At 44.9% G+C, this 15,760-nt stretch overlaps 1 protein-coding gene across 7 annotated transcripts in view; it reads left to right on the top strand.

The window, feature by feature from the left end:
• The window catches only part of ST3GAL3 (ST3 beta-galactoside alpha-2,3-sialyltransferase 3), a 128,428-nt gene that overhangs the window by 4,903 nt on the left and 107,765 nt on the right, over positions 1-15,760 (top strand). For 6 of the 7 annotated variants that reach the window (XM_074266157.1, XM_074266163.1, XM_074266160.1 and 3 more), the window contains exon 2: positions 5,481-5,613. In XM_074266157.1, coding sequence (XP_074122258.1) covers positions 5,493-5,613 — 121 coding nt within the window. In that variant the 5' untranslated portion in view covers positions 5,481-5,492. Of the gene's footprint in view, positions 1-5,480; positions 5,614-11,935; positions 12,064-15,760 lie in introns of those variants that run through there. The other variant, XM_074266162.1, reaches the window with a different exon arrangement.

Raw genomic sequence — 15,760 nt, 5'->3', positions numbered from 1 at the left:
TCCTTGAGCCTGTTCTGTTGGGGCTGATTTCTTTTTATTTTATTTCATTTGGGGGGAGGGGTTTTGCACAGCTCACACAGTGCACAGTGATGACGTTCAGTCCGGTCTGATGAGTACTTTTTAGGCACAAACTGCATTTGAGGAGCATGGTGGGTGCTGGGTATGTTGAGGGGGATGAACGGCAGACCCTGTCCTCCACGGGCTTCCATTCTGCCCAGAAACTCAGTACGGGGGCTTAAAAGTGAACATAAGAGTCTTTTGGAGATGGGGGCCCTCCTGTGAACTGGGGACTCCTGGGGAGGATCCACAAAGGCTCTTGTGGGAGGTGACCCTTACATGGAGATAAGGATCCCAAAAGTGAGGGAGGGCCTTCCCGGCAACTGGCCTATGCAAAGTCATGGAAATGGGAGAGGAGACATTGCGTTGAGAGAACATCGACTCTGGGGATCATTTGGCTGCACTGGAGAGAAAGGGAGAGAGCATGGTGTCCTCCTGGCTGGATGGAGAGGCTAGAGCCAGATTAGGGAAGATGCTAAAGGCTAAATACGGGGTTTGTGCTGCGTCCTGGAAGCCGGGGGAGCCGCTGAAGCCAAGCTCCGAACCAGCAGTGAGTTAGGGAGCGTCTGCCCCAAGTGTGTAAAGACTGTGAAGACCCATGGAAAGGGCACACGAGGACAGTTTGTTTCAATGTCTGTGAAGGTGGCTGGGGCAGGCACTCTGGCGCTCAGATGGTCCTTGAAAATGCCAAGGTCATCCACTGTCTCCTGGGCCAGTGCCGGCTGCCCTGACCTTTGTTCTGCCCAGATGCCGACAATGCTCTCTCCTGTGCCCCTGTCTTGCCCAGCGGGCCCAGGCGCCTCTGCTGGGGGCTCTCATACCCTCGTGTGTCTTTCTCGAAGGAGCCTCCTTGCCACAGCTGAATTCTCAGGCAATGGGAGGCCAGGAGCGCAGCGCACTTATTTGTTATCACTACTCCTTGTCACAGGTGAGGGAGATGGGGGAGGACAGCAGGTCTAGGAAATGAAGTCAGCAAAGGAGCTGTCTGAGGGTGGGCTATGTAGGATGGTGGTGATGGGGCGGCCCTGACAGTGCCACCAAGAGGCAGACTGGCTGGGAAGTGCCGGGACCCCCCGACCACCTGTTCTGCTTCCTGCCCTGCCTTCAGCACCATCACCAGGGAAGTCTCCTGAGGAAAAGGAAGTAACCCTCACCACCAACTACACCTACCAGCAGGCTGGAGACAGGAGGCAGCGTGGGCGGGCAAATCTGAACACCAGCGCCCCCTCGCCCACATCTCTCCTTAGGACTCTGAACTCTGCAGAGGAAATCCAGGAAATTCCCAGAGCTTGTGAGCAAGGAGGAGAGAAAAGCTGGGAAAAAGCCAGCGTCACATTCTAGACTTTAGCAGAGCACATTTCAGAGGGTTCAAGGAAGGACAGGTCATGATCCCACTGATTGAATGTCTAAAGAGGAAGCCAGTCCAGGAGGGATGGGAGATGCTCAGGATGAGATCCTGGAGACACAAAGGTGGAAGGACAAAGGGCAATTGTTGAGACTGATGAAGATGCCCAGGGATACCTCAGGCCAGAGATCTTTAAAAGAAATGTGTGGAGTGTGGAAGCCAGGGCTGGCAGCAGGATAGATACAAGGTGATCACATGGCCTTGGAAGAATGTAGTGGCGCCAGACCAGAGCACTGGGATCCAGTGAGAGGTAAGAGGTGGCTCAGAGGCTAGAATGCCCCATCTGGAGTCAGGGAGTTCTGGCTTCAAATCCTGCCTTAGATACGTGAGCCTGGGCAAGTCATTTACACACTGCTTCAGTTGTCTCATCTGTAAGATGGGCATAATAATAATAGCATCTCCTCGGGGTTGTCAAGAGGATCAAATGAGACGATTGTAGAGCACTTAGCCAAGTGCCTGGTATCCAGTAAGTACTATATAATGTTAGCTGTTATTACTACTACTTTATATGTGTCCAATAATTTCTTCCATGCCAAATCTAATGGTCTTGTATCAGTGCTCATGCTTCCTGCCCTCGTTGATCATCCTCTTGCTTTTTTGACCCTGCCTTTTCTTGGTTTTCCTCCTCCCTATCTGACTGCTCCTTCTCCATCTCTTTTGCTGTACCACCATTCAGCTCCTGCCAGCTAGTGTCCTGGATCTTCTCTGTCCTCCCTCCGTTGTTTCACTTGGTGATCCGATCAGCTCCCAGGGGTTCGTGATCATCTTTTAACTGATACTTCTCAGATCTACTTCTCCAGCCCTAACGCCTCAGATGCTGACCTCTGTCTTTTGAACATCTGAACTGAATGATTCATAGACATTTTGAACTCAGCGTGTCAAAAGCTGTATCCGTATCCCCCCTTCTTCTTCACCTCCCCATGACTTTGGAGGGTACTGCCATCCTCTCTGGCCCCCAGGCTCAGTCCCCTGGAGTCATTTACACACTTCACTCTTGCTCATCTCCCAGACTGAATCAATTTTCCAGTCCTGGTGTTGATGACTGCACAGTGTCTCTATACTCAGCTGCCACCCTCAAGGTTGAGAGTAACCTCTGATGTTTTTTGATGACACAAAAGCTCTTTGAAAAAAATAGTAGTTTATTCCCCCCCCCCCCCCGCCCCTTACATGTCAAGACAATTTTTTACAGGATTTTGAGTTCCAAATTTTCCTCCCTTTCTTCTTAAAATAGTCGGCAATTTGATATGTTATACATGTACTATCATGTAGAACATATTTCCATATTAGTCATAGTAGTGAAAAAAGAAACAGAGCAAAAAAAAATAATAATAAAGAATAAAATGAAAAAAGTATGTTTCAATCTGCATCCAGAGTTCTTTATCTGGATGTGGATAGCATTGTGAGTCCTTCATGTTTGTCTTGGATCACTGTGCTGCTGATGAGCTGAGTTATTTATAGTTGATCATCACATAATCTTGCTGATATTTTGAATAATTATTTCCTAGTTCTGCTCATTTTACTTTGCATCAGTTCATACAAGACTTTCTAGGTTTGTCTGAAATCTGCCTGTTCATTATTTCTTCTTACACAATATACTATATATTATATTCATAAGACAGCTTCATTATTCAACATTATATTCATGTCATAGTATATATTATGTGTATTATTATAATCTTAGACCACAACTTATTCAGCTATTCCTCAATTGGCAATATTTTGCTTCTACAGAAAGAGCTCCTATGAATGTTTTTGCACATGTATGTCCTTTTTCCTTTTTTAAGATCTCTTTGGATATAGACTTAGTAGTGATATTGTTGGATCAAAGGGTATGCACAGTTTTGTATCCCTTTGAGTATAGTTCCAAATGGAATAGTTGGATCATTTCACAATTTGTCAGCAATGCATTAATATCCCAGTTTTTCCACATCCTGACTAATGTTTGTCATTTTCCTTTTTTGTCATATTAGCCAATCTGATAGGCATGAGTTGGTACCTCAGAATTGCTTTAATTTGTATTTTTAATATCATTTCCTCAAATTCATATGCCCCTGTCCTCTGTCTCTATATATTCCTTTTAGCTTTACAGTTTATAGAAATTGTAAGTATCATCTTTCCATGTGGCAATGTAAATAGTTCAGCTTCATTGAATCCTGTGTGTTTTCTTTCCCCCTTTAGCCTTTTTTGGCTTCTCTTGAGTCTTGATATTGGAGATCAAACTTTTTGTTCAATTCTGATCTTCTCTTTATGAAAGTATAAAATCCTTCTATTTCATTGAATAACTCTTTTTTTCCCTTGAAGAATTTTGCTTTATTTCACCAAGTAGGTGATTCTTGGTTATAGTCCTAGTTCCTTTGTCTTCTACACTATTATGTTCAGTGACCTCCAGTTTTTTTAATGTTGCAGCTGCTAAGTCCTGTGTAATCCTGATTGTGGCTGCCTCATATTTGAATTATTTCTTTCTGGCCACGGGCAGTATTTTTTCTTTGACCTGATAGTTCTTTAGTTCTTTAATTTGGTCATAATGTTTCTTGGAGTTTTTATTTTGGGATCTTTTTTCTGGGATAATGGATAGATTTTCTCCATGCCTATTTTGTCTTCTGATCCCAAGATAATCTGGGCAGTTTTCCTTGATAATTTTTTTGAGAGATGTTATCCAGGTCCTCCTTTTGATTATGACTTTCAGGTAGTCCATTGGTTCTGACATTTCCTCTCCTGGATCTTTTTTCTAGGTCAGTTGTTTTTTCAGTGGGGTATTTTACATTTTCTTGTACTTAAAAAAAAAATATATATATATATATATATTATTTTTTTTTAATTTGATTGATTCTTGATGTCTCATAGAGAGGCCTTATATTTACAAGTTTACATTTGCCTAATTCTGACTTTTAAGAAGTTGTTTTTGTTACTTAGCTTTTCTATTTTTCTATTTGGCCAGTAGTATTTTTTAAGGATTTGTTTTTTTTTTGGTGGATTTTTGTATTTTTTTTTTCTTTTTTCATTTGACCAGTTCTTCTTTTTAAGCAATTGTTTTCTTTTTCTAAGCTGTTGATTTTTTTTTCATAATTCTCTTATATCACTCTCATTTGTTTTCTCAGTTTCTCTTTGACTTCTCTTAGATGATTTGTAAACTCCTTTTTGAGCTCTTCCATTAGTTCTTTCTGGGTTTGAGACCACTTCCTGTTTTTCTTTGGGATGTTGATCACAGGTGTTTTGACATTGTTGTCCCCTTCTGAGTTGTGTCTTGGTTGTCCTGAGACTCATGGGGGTCTGAGAGGGAAAAGGGAGGGGGTCTCCGGAGTCTGGCTGCTTACCTGGTGTTGAGCCAGGGTCCTAGTCCTGGTGTCTGGCATGTACTGAGGCCGGTGGGTATTTCTGGGTTTCCTTGAGACTGTACTGAAGCTAATGGCTCTCTGGGTTATGCTGAAGCATGTGGGGGTTCTTGGAGTCTGCCTGTCCCCTGTGCTGAGGCACTGTTGGGGTGCTGGTGTTGGGGTCCACCTGCTGCACTACCCTGAAGCTCAGGATCTCCTCCTGGCTCGCTGCAGGCTCACTGGGAAGCTTCCTTTTGCCCTACTGAGATAGAACTTTCTTGGCAATGTTCCGAGTTTTTTGAGCTAAAAGCTGGTTTCTCCCTGTATTTTTGCTGATTCTGTTGCTCCAGAATTTGTTTTAGGTTTCTGTTTTATGGTTGTTTGCGGGTGAATATGGGAGAGTCGTGGTGATTTACTGCTAACTCCACCATCTGGCTCCTTGAAGTACCCTTTCCTAACGCCCTTCTTCTCCACACCCTGGGAGGTGGGGGTCTGAGAGTTATTGGGACTGAGGGAGGGGCTTTCTCCTCCTCCTGCCCCCTCCTCAGAGGGAAGGGGCTCCAGAGGCAATGATCTGACCTTGTTCCAGCCTTGGTCCTGGCTCCTGCCTGGGGAGCTGCTTCCGTGTACCCTGCCCACAGTCTGGGGAGAGCGCACTGGCGAGACCTGGGCCCCCTCCTAACCCACCGTCTGCTCTCTCGTAGGTCATGTAGCCAATGAAGATGGGCCTTGTGGTGCTCGTCCGGAACTTGCTGCTCACCCTGTGCCTCTGCCTGGTGCTGGGTTTCATGTACTATGCCGCCTGGAAGCTGCACCTCCTCCGGTGGGAAGACCCCAGTAAGTACCAGCAGAGGGGCCTGCTGAGCCCCAGGGATCCTGGCTCACAGCGGCTCAGCCTTTGAAAGCGGCTTGGTGTCCTCTGGTCAGGGCCTGCTCTTGCTGGTTGAGGCCTCCCCTAGAGGGAGGCTCCTGGGATGATGGAGGACAGGGATAGCTCCAGAGGCCTCCGGGTTCATCCTCCTCCTCTCCCCCTCAACTTACAGAGGAGGGAATTGAGGGCTGGAGAGTCTAAGAGACTTTGATGTAGAACTGGAGGGAGCCCCTGTCGCGGGACATACACCCCCTCCCCTATCCTCACTTTGGCCCAAGGTCACAGAATCCTAGGAGCACAGAGGGAGAACTAGAGGGATCAGAGGTTTTTATTGTATAAATGGGTAAACTGAGACCAAGGGAGCCCCAGCCGCTTGCTGAAGGTCATCAGGCCCAGCTTTTTAAAGTGTGGTTTGCTGCCCCATGTAGGGTTTTGTAACTGAGTGCGAGGGTTGGAAGGTTATGATTGATTATCAGTTAATATTTGATTTGTCTGCCTGCTGTAAACCCAGGCTCACAGAAACATTTCCCAGGCGAGGTCACAAGTGGAAAAAGATTAGGCAGCTCTGATCTAGACTCCTGAGGCTAGAGGCAGGATTAGCATGGCCCTGGACCCCAGAGTCATCAGTTCTAGTACTCCTCCCCCTCCCCCTCTGAGGCGTTGGCCTGGGGAACCAGAGGCCCCCTGACCTGTGACCCTGCAAAGGAGGCTTCCTGGCCCAGTAGCCCCGGTGAAGGGTAGGGACTCCACTCATCAGGAAAACTGGCAGCCTCCCCTTTCTCTTAGAGTCTGGAGCTTTCTCTGCACTTAGGTTTTTTCTCTGCCACCTTGCAGCAGAGGGAGGGGGTCCCTGCCCTGGGCCCGGGGGGCAGAGGGGCCAAGGGAGCTTAGGGGAGTGGCCGACCTGGGGACCTGGGTAATCAGCCAGTTTGCTCTTTAGAATGGATGATGGATGATCGTTCAGAGTCAGGGCTGACAAGTAAGGTGTGATTTATTCTGGAAGCAGTGTCACTGTCAGTCCCAGCCCGGCCCTCCTCTCGCCATTGCTTTATTCCCCCTCTGCTCCCCCCACCCCCCTTAATGAGCCTTCCCCCAGAGCCTGCTGGGTCCTTGGCCTTCTGTGCCCCTTACTGTCCTTCCCTTTGCCCTTTGGTCTGGTGGCACTGGGGCAGCTGGGCTGCCATCTGTGAGTGTGGCAGAGTGGCAGCCCATGTGTGGCGCCCACCCGGGAGGGATGGCAGCTGCAAGGGGGCAGGACTGCTCAGTCCTGAGGGGTGGCCCTCACTGGAAATGCTTGCTGTAGGGGCCTATGGATCCTGCTGTATCCTTGAGGTGACATGTCTGCCACAGGCTGGGCCCCGGGAGCCTCTGGCACAGCCTGGGAGAGGCTGTCCCTCATCTGGCGCAGGGGCCGTGGGAGCTGTAGCAGGGATCCTGGCACTCGCCCGCCTGAGCCCCCGCTCCTTTCCCAGCGATGCCTTTGTTTTTGGCGTTGCAGCAGGGCCCGGTTTCCTGTCCTTATTTGGCTGGCTCTGATGCTTCCTCATCTGTTGTGAGCTTTGTTCGCCCTGACCCCTGATTGCTGGGGTCTGTGGGGCTTCCTCCCAGCTCGGAGTCTGCGCAAGCCCATTTGGGGCTGGGGGCGGGGTACTGGGGGAGCACAGGGAGCCTTTGTGTTGGAGCTTTGCAGCTGGAGGCTCCGAGCCTTTGTCTGTGGAGAGCCCTGGCCAGGGCGTGCACGCGGGGGGCCGGTATCTCTGGGGCCCCAGATGCTGAGCAGCTGAACTTGGCTTCTTCCTTTGCAAGAGATGGAAGTAGTGAGTGTCTGAGGCATGGCCTGTGAATGAAAAATAGTCAGAGGGAACAGAAGCACTTGAACAAAAGGGGCCGCAGACCCTCAGAAGTCAGCTTTCATCCTGGAGGGCCCAGGGGCGGAACTGTGGCAGCCGGCCACAGAGCGGCCTGAATCTGGCCGGGATCCCCTGCCCAGGTCTCAGGGGGATGTCTGAGGCAGGGCTGGGAAGGGTGTTCCGGGAGCCCTGCCCTTCCCTCAGTTCCTGCCTCTCGGGTAGAAAGTAATCTAGTGGATTAAGAGCTTTAATCAAGTGTGCACGGCTTTCCCTAGGCTCTCCTTCTCCAAGCTGCTCTGTCAGTGGGTGATTGGAACAGGGAACTGGGAGAAACAGAGGGGCTGCACCCCAGGCTCAGGCCTCAATGTGGTGGGCAGGCATGTTATGCGCCAGACACTGTGATAAGCACTTTTTTTTTTTTTTTTAAACAACTGGTATCTCTTTTGATCCTCACAACAATCCTGGAATGTCGGTGTTATTCTTATCTCTCCTTTTTACAGTTGGGGAAACTGAGGCAAACAAGTGTAGTGACTTGCTCAGGCAGCTTGTAACGGTCTGAAGCTGGATTTGAATGAGGGTCTTCCTAACTCTAGGCCTAGAACTGTCACTGAGCTTCCTACTGCCTGGCTGGGTACATGGTGACTTGCCACATGTTTGGCCATGGCACTTTTTGGGGCAGTTGTCGACTCAGCCATCATCAGGCCCCTCTAGGAGCCCCCCAATACCCATTGGGCCCCTCTGGGAGGCCTCCTGCTAGGAGCCAAGGGGGAGCAAGTCAGCTGAGACGAAGCATAAGCAAGAGGCCGGGCTGCTCCCATGTGCCTGGCCTCTATGAATGGATTCTTTTCTTCTGCAGTTCAAAGCCTCTGTGAGTGATCCCATGATGTGTCAGGGTCCCAGCCTTTAATGTGGGGAGGAAGTTTCCCTGCCCCCCTCTTCCCCCCCATCCCTGAGAAAAACCAAGCTCCTCCACGTGTGTGAGGGGAGCTGCCCTCAGGCAGCCGACACTGCAATGAGGACCCTGCGTGGGCAGGGAAGAATAAAGAGGGGCTAGTTCAGAGGCAGGATCTAGAAGGCTCTTGGCAGGTCAGAATGGGGGCAAATCAGGGGAAAAGGAAATTTGCCTTGAAGATGAGGGCTGCTGGTGTGAACCCGCTTCTATCGCAGGGGAGCTGGAAAGATGGGGACCCTGGGAAGTAATTCTTCCCTCCAGGACTTCATGCTGGAGAGGAGGTGATCCAGGGACTTAGGCAAGCCCAGAGATTTGGGGGAAACTATGTCCCGGGGGTTTCAAGGAAGAAAGGAAGGGCAGAGTCTCTGGGTGGGGGAGGGCCTCTCAGAGGGACCCCTGTCTGGTAGCTCCTCATCTCTTTTGCTAGCTGTCCTATTGGCAGGTGAAACTCCCCGTGTCCGGAGGAGCTCAAGAGCTTCTTCCTAAATGTGCCTAACAACCCCCTTCTGGGTGGGGGTGCTCCAGCCTCCCAAGCACCTAGGCTACCAACCTTGGGGTCCTTCTCCACCTTTTTCTCAGTCTGGCTCATAACTCTACCCTCTGCTGTCCCCCATCCTGTGCTCCCTCATCCCTCTCTTCCAGGTGGTTACCACCTGGGGACCCTGCCCTCTTCCACATCTCCATCATGGCCCCCTCATCCCCCTCACCTATGCTCTGACATTGCCCCCACGCTCTCAGCAAAATCGCCCTTCTGAAGCATGTAGACACTCCCCCTCAAGAAACTTCAGTGATTCCTTCTTACCCCTAGAATCAAATGCGAAGCCCTCCTGTCGCTCTGGCTCTAACTTACCTTTGTAGCCTCATCAGCAGGTTGCGTCTCCTGCCTCTCTGCCTTTGCCGAGGCTGTCTCCCCCCTCCCCACCTCTGAGCTCCCTCCATAGTGGCTTCATGAGAGCCCCTGCCCATCACATTGGGCTTAGTGAGTGCTTGTCTCCCCCCCCCCAGTCACTTTGCATTTACTTTGTAACTAGTTTTCTTTTGCACATTGTTTCCCTTCAATAGAGAGAGGAGCATTTGCTAAGCATTTCATGGTTCTCTCTTCCACATCCCGATTTTTCCCGCTGGGATTCTGTGCTATCCCAGTTCGATGCACAAAATTAAGTGAGACGGTTCACAAAGGCTATGAGATGACAGAAAATGTTTAGAAACTCAGAAATGCATAAAATATATACATAGCTTTGCATAAAAACCTATTTTTTTTTCACTCTGAATATTGTCTCTTTTATTCTAATAACTCGTTCCCAATGTCCATTTAATCAACACATTTTGTCTTTTTAATTGAAATTTTTTATTTTCAAAACATATGCAAGGATAATTTTTCTACAAGAACCCTGGAGAAATCTTGGGTTCCACTTTCCCTCCCTACCTCTCACCCCCTCCCCTAGATGGCAAATAATCCAATCAGATTTTCTCTTTTAATGCCATAATAATTCAGATTTCCGTGATATGAAGAAAGCTAAAACTTTCACTGGATTTTCCAGATCCTGGGATGCTGGGTTGTGCCTTACTTTCTCCTTCCTTGCCCCCTCTCCAGCCATGGGGGAGTTAAAAAAAAAAAAAAAAGGGCAAACTTTCCCTCAAGGAGCTTACATTCCAGTGAGAGTGCCTAAAAAGGGAAGTTTGCCTTTTGGGCTAGAAGGCTGCTGGTGAGGAAGTGGAGAAATTTGGAAAGAGATGAGTGGAGCAATCACTGATGAAACAATTGTGGCTGGGGCCCTCTGGAAATGGTAGTGTGGATTAGGGGTTCCCCATCAGGAGAGAGTAGGTCCCAGGGCAGAGGCATCTCTGGGTGAGAGAGCTGTGGGCCCCTGGCTAACTTATCGGGTCAAATCAGGACTCTTCAAGGGCCTTCCTTGTGCCAAGCACTGGGCTAAGTGCTGGGGAGTGCAAAGAAGGCCCCAACCAATTCCTTTTCTCCAGGAATTAACCATCCTAGGGGCTGGAGCTGGGTGGTCACCAGAGTGAAGAACAGAGCAGAAACCTCCTGACAGCAAGGCTGATTTGTTTTCCTGTTGGACCGTCAGGCCCCAGCACAGTCCCTAGATTACAGCAGACACTTACTAAATGCTCACTGAATAAATGAGTGCATTGCATTGGGTGTTGTATTTCCCATATCTGAAAGGGCATTGGGGAAAGTGAATAGACTCGCTTTAAATCTTTATGACAACTGAGCACCAAGGCGGACAACGAAATTCACTTAAGCAATGCTGTTAATTTAAATGCATGAAGGATCATGGCCCTATTTCAGGTTCCCTTTCAGGCCTCATTGGAGTTTTATCTGTTCACTCTCATTTCTTCTTCTTCCTGTGGTCACAGAACCTTTTTTCTGGTTCTATCTTTTTCCAAAACTTATGGGAAAGGTCACTCCAGATTTATTGATTATATCAAGAGGGATGAGCATTTTTTTTTCAAGAGAGGAAATAGATTGTTGATAATCACTTAAAACAGTGTTGAAATTCAGTAATCAAAGAAGCATAAAGTGAGGTGTGCACCAACCCCCAGGCCTGCACCCCTTTCCACATCAAACTGGCAAAACTATCAAAAGAAATGAAGCTCCGTGCTGGCAGGACCGTTATGGCAGTGGACCTCTCTGGAGAACAGCTGGATTAAGTACACAGCACAGGAAGCAAAAATAAGCCTATCCTTTCAGCAGGAACTCCATGGTTGGGCTCATATCCTGAAAGTCTTATCCCAAACCAGGGAGTTGTGGTCAGGGTTTCCAAGGCGGTTATACAACTTGAAATTCAAAGTAGGGGAATTGTAGAGTAAAGATGTTCCATTTGTGGAATTGAATACTAAAATGCAATTAAGGTCTGCAGAGTGATAAACCTGTTTTTAATGTAAGAGCTTCTAGTGGGAAGAAGTTGCAGCACTCTGCCTTTAGCAGTCTTTTAATAACTTTGTTGAGTTGAATTATGCATGATTAACTCATTTCCTTTTTAAATAATGGTTTAATGTTTTCTTTTCCCCTCAATTATATGTAAAAGCAATTAACGTTTGTTTTTATTAAGATTTGTGTTCTAAATTCTCTCCCTCGCTATCTCTGCACCCCCCCCAATCAAGCAATTTTCTATAAGTTATAAATGTGCAATCATTCAAAACATATTTCTGTGTTAATCAGGTTGTCAAAGAAAACAGACCAAATAAAACAAAGCAAAACCCAAACCAAACCCGAGAAAATTAGAGTATAAAAGAGTATGCTTTAAACTGCATTTAGACTCCATCAGCTCTTTTTCTGGTGGTAAATGCATTTTTCATCATGACTCCTTCAGAATTGTCTTGAATTATTGTTTGCTAAGAATAGCTAAGTAATTTCCAGTTGATCATCATACAGTATTGCAATGACTGTGTACAATATTCTCCTGGTTCTGCTCATTTTGTCTTTCTGGGTTTTTTAAAAATTATTTCCCGCTTGGATGATTTCAGAGAGACCTAGAGAGACTTACATGAATTATGCTGAGTGAAATGAACAGAACCAAGAGATCATTGTACATGGCAACAAGAAGACTCTACGATGATCAATTCTGATGGATGTGGCTCTCTTCCACAATGAGGTGATTTAGACCATTACCAATTGTTCAGTGATGAAGAGAATCAACTACACCTAGAGAGAGGACTATGGGAACTGAGTGTGGACCACAGCATAGCATTCTCACTCTTTCTGTTATTGTTTGCTTTTGTTTTATTTTCTTTCTCATTTTTTTCCTTTCTGATCTTATTTTTCTTGTGCAGCATAATAATTGTATAAATATGTATGCATATATTGGATTTAACTTTTTTTTGTTTTTTTTTTGTTTTTTACTGAGGCAATTGGGATTAAGTGACATGCCCAGGGTCACATGGCCAGGAAGTGTTAAGTGTCTAAGACCAGATTTGAACTCAGGTCCTCCTGACTCCAGGTTGGTGCTCTATCCACTGCACCATCCAGCTGCCCCAATTTAACATATTTTTAAAACATTTTTTAACATATATTGGATTACTTGCCATCTAGGGGCAGGAGTAGGGAGGAAGAGGGGCAAAAATCTGAAAAATAAAGTTTTACAAAGGTTTAAAGTTGAAAAATTATCCATGCGTATATTTTGAAAATAAAAAGCTTTAATAAAAAAAAAATCCTCCTCTCCATTTCTTTTAGCAAAACAGTTAATCATATATGACTTGTGTAGCCATTTATCAATTGATCCCCCAATTTCCAATTCTTCGCCGCTATAAATTTGCTATGAGTTGCTATAAATATTTTTGTACATATAGATCCTTTCCCTTTTTTCCCCTTTTAAAAAGGAAATCTCTTTGAGATACAGGTCTTGTAGTAGTATTGCTTGGTCAAAAGGGTATACATGGTTTTATAGTCCTTTGGTCATAGTTCCACGTTGCTCTCCAGAATAGTTGAATCAGTATATAACTTCAGCAACAGTGCATTAATGTCTCAATTTTTCTATATCCCCTCCAACATTTGTCATTTTTTTCTGTCATATCATCCACTTTGATAGGTATGGAGTGATAATTCAGAATTGTTTTAATTTGTATTTCTTTAGTCAATAATTTTTTACAATAGCTTTTTTATTTTCAGAATATAAAAGAAGATAGTTTTTAACCATCATCCTTGCAAAACCTCGTGTTCCACATTTTTTTCCTCCCTCCCTTTCCCTTACCCCTCTCCTAGATGGCAAACAATCCAATATATGTTAGACATGTGCAGTTCCTCTATATATATTTCCACAATTATTATGATACACAAGAAAAATCAGATAGAAAAGGAAAGAAAATGAGAAAAGCAAAAAATCAAGCAAACAACAACAAAATAAGTGAAAGTATTTTGTTGTGATCCACATTGTGTTCCCTTAGTTCTCTTTTTGGGTGCAAATGGCTCTTTCTACTACGAGTCTGTTGGAATTGGCCTGAATTGCCTCATTGTTGGAAAGAGCCATGTGCATCAGAGTTGATCATCACATAATCTTCTTGTTGCTGTGTATAATGATCTCACTTCACTCAGCATCAGCCTGTAAGTCGATCCAGGCCTCTCTGAAATAATCTTCTTGATTGTTTCCTATAGAACAATAATATTCCATCATATTCATATACTATAATTTATTCAGCCATTCTCCATCTGAGGGGCATCCACTCAGTTTTCAGTTTCTTGCCACTACAAAGAGGACTGCCACAAACATTTTGGCATGTACAGGTCCCTTTCCCTCCTTTATGATCTCTTCAGGATACAGGCCCAGTAGGGACATTGCTAGATCAAAGGGTCTGCACAGTTTGATAACTTTTTGAGCCTAGTTCCAAATTGCCATCCAGAATCGTTGGATCAGGCCACAACTCTACTAACCATGTATTAGTGTTCCAGTTTTCCCACATTCCCTCCAACATTTAAAATTATCTTTTCCTGTCATCTCATCCAATCTGAGAGTTGTGTAGTGGTACCTCAGAGTTGTCTTAATTTGCATTTCTCTAATCACTAGTAATTTAGAGCATTTTTAATGTGATTATAGGTAGATTTAATTACTTTGAAAGCTGTCTGTTCATATCTTTTGATCATTTGTCAATTAGGGAATAACTCTTATTTTTACAAATTTGACTCATTTCTCTATATATTGAGAAATGATATCTTTATCAGAAAAACTCACTGTAATTTTTTCCAGTTATGATTACTTACTGTATAATTTCCTTCATTCTAGTCTCCCCACCCTAATTTATCCTATTCTCTCTCTCCTTTCACTGTCCATTCTCCAAAGTATTTTTTTCTTTTATCTTTCCCAACCTGCCCTTCCTTTGTTACCTCCTCCCCTTCTTTTATTCTGTTTCCTTCCTACTTTCCTGTAGGATAAGATAAATTTCTATACCCAACTGAATGTGTGTGTTATTCCTTCTTTGAGCCAATTCCAAAAAGAATCAGTTTCATTCTCCCCCTTCTTCCTTTATCTTTCTCAGTGTAAAAGTTCTTTTGTGCCTCTTTTACAAATTTGTACATATTTATGTATGTACACACACACACGCACATGCACATACACGCACACACACATATTCCTTCTAACTGCTCTCATAATAAGAGTGCTTTTTAGGAATTACATGTATCGTTTTCCCATGTAGAAATGCAAACAGTTTAACCTTACTGAAACTTTTATGATTTCTCTTTCTTGTTTACCTTTCTATGCTTCTCTTGAATTCTGAATTTGAAAGCCAAAATTTCTTTTTTTTTATTTTTAAGTTTGTTTCCTTTTTTAAAAAAATTATTATAGCTTTTTATTTACAAAACATATGCATGAGTAGTTTTTCAACAATGACCCCTGCAAAACCTTCTGTTCCAAATTTTCCCCTCCTTCTTCCCACCTCCTCTCCTAGATGGTAGGTAGTCTAATACATGTTAAATATGTTAAACTATATGTTAAAGCCAATATATTTCTAGAGTTATCTTGCTGCACAAGAAAAATCGGATCTAGAAAGAAAAAAAAAACCTGAGAAGGAAAATAAAAATGCAAGTAAACAATAATAGAAAGAGTGAAAATGCTATGTTGTGGTCTATACACAGTTCCCATAGTTCTCTCTCTGGGTGTAGATGACTCTCTTCATTGAAAGTCAAAATTTCTATTCAGCTCTTGAAAGCTCTCTATTTCAATGAATGTCCAGGATTATTTTCAGTTTTATTTAGTAGATGATTCTTGGTTGTAATCCTAGCTCCTTTGTCTTCTGGACTATCATATTCCAAGTCCTCTGCTTTTTATTAATATAGTTGTCTTTCTGCATGTGAATGTCACTTTCTATCCCAAGTTTTTTAGAAGATGTTAGGTTCTTACTAAGTGCTAATGAGATAATGAGATGATAGGTTCTTACTAAGTGCTAAGTCGGTACTTAACAATTCTCTAGTTCCAGCCTTTAAGGGGAGTTTTATCCCTTTGAACTTCTGGGGAGGAGCTTAATGTTTAAAAGGAGCAAGGTCATTGGTAGAAGTAATTTTCCCACAAGCTCTTGCGTTATCCCACGCCCATTCTCTGGGAGGATAAAAGAGGGCCGCCCTCTGGAGCAGTCGGAGTCCCTACTCTAGGTCAGAGTTGGCGGCTCTCTACAGGAAGAAGAATCTGGCCAAGAGATTGAGTTAAGACAGCAGATCTCCTCTCAGAGAGCAATCGGCAGTCTCTGGAGACAACAGAACATTACATTTTGGGGCCCAACATGGGGCCAATCCCACACTTTTGGAGGGGTTAGGCTCCAGAAGCCTTCCAAGAAACCTGCTCACAGAGGAAAAGATTATACAGA

Source organism: Sminthopsis crassicaudata, chromosome 4 (assembly GCF_048593235.1).
Source record: "Sminthopsis crassicaudata isolate SCR6 chromosome 4, ASM4859323v1, whole genome shotgun sequence".
Taxonomy (NCBI): domain Eukaryota; kingdom Metazoa; phylum Chordata; class Mammalia; order Dasyuromorphia; family Dasyuridae; genus Sminthopsis; species Sminthopsis crassicaudata.
The sequence above is the reverse complement of the archived record's forward strand: the minus strand, read 5'-3'. Positions and strand labels throughout refer to the sequence as shown.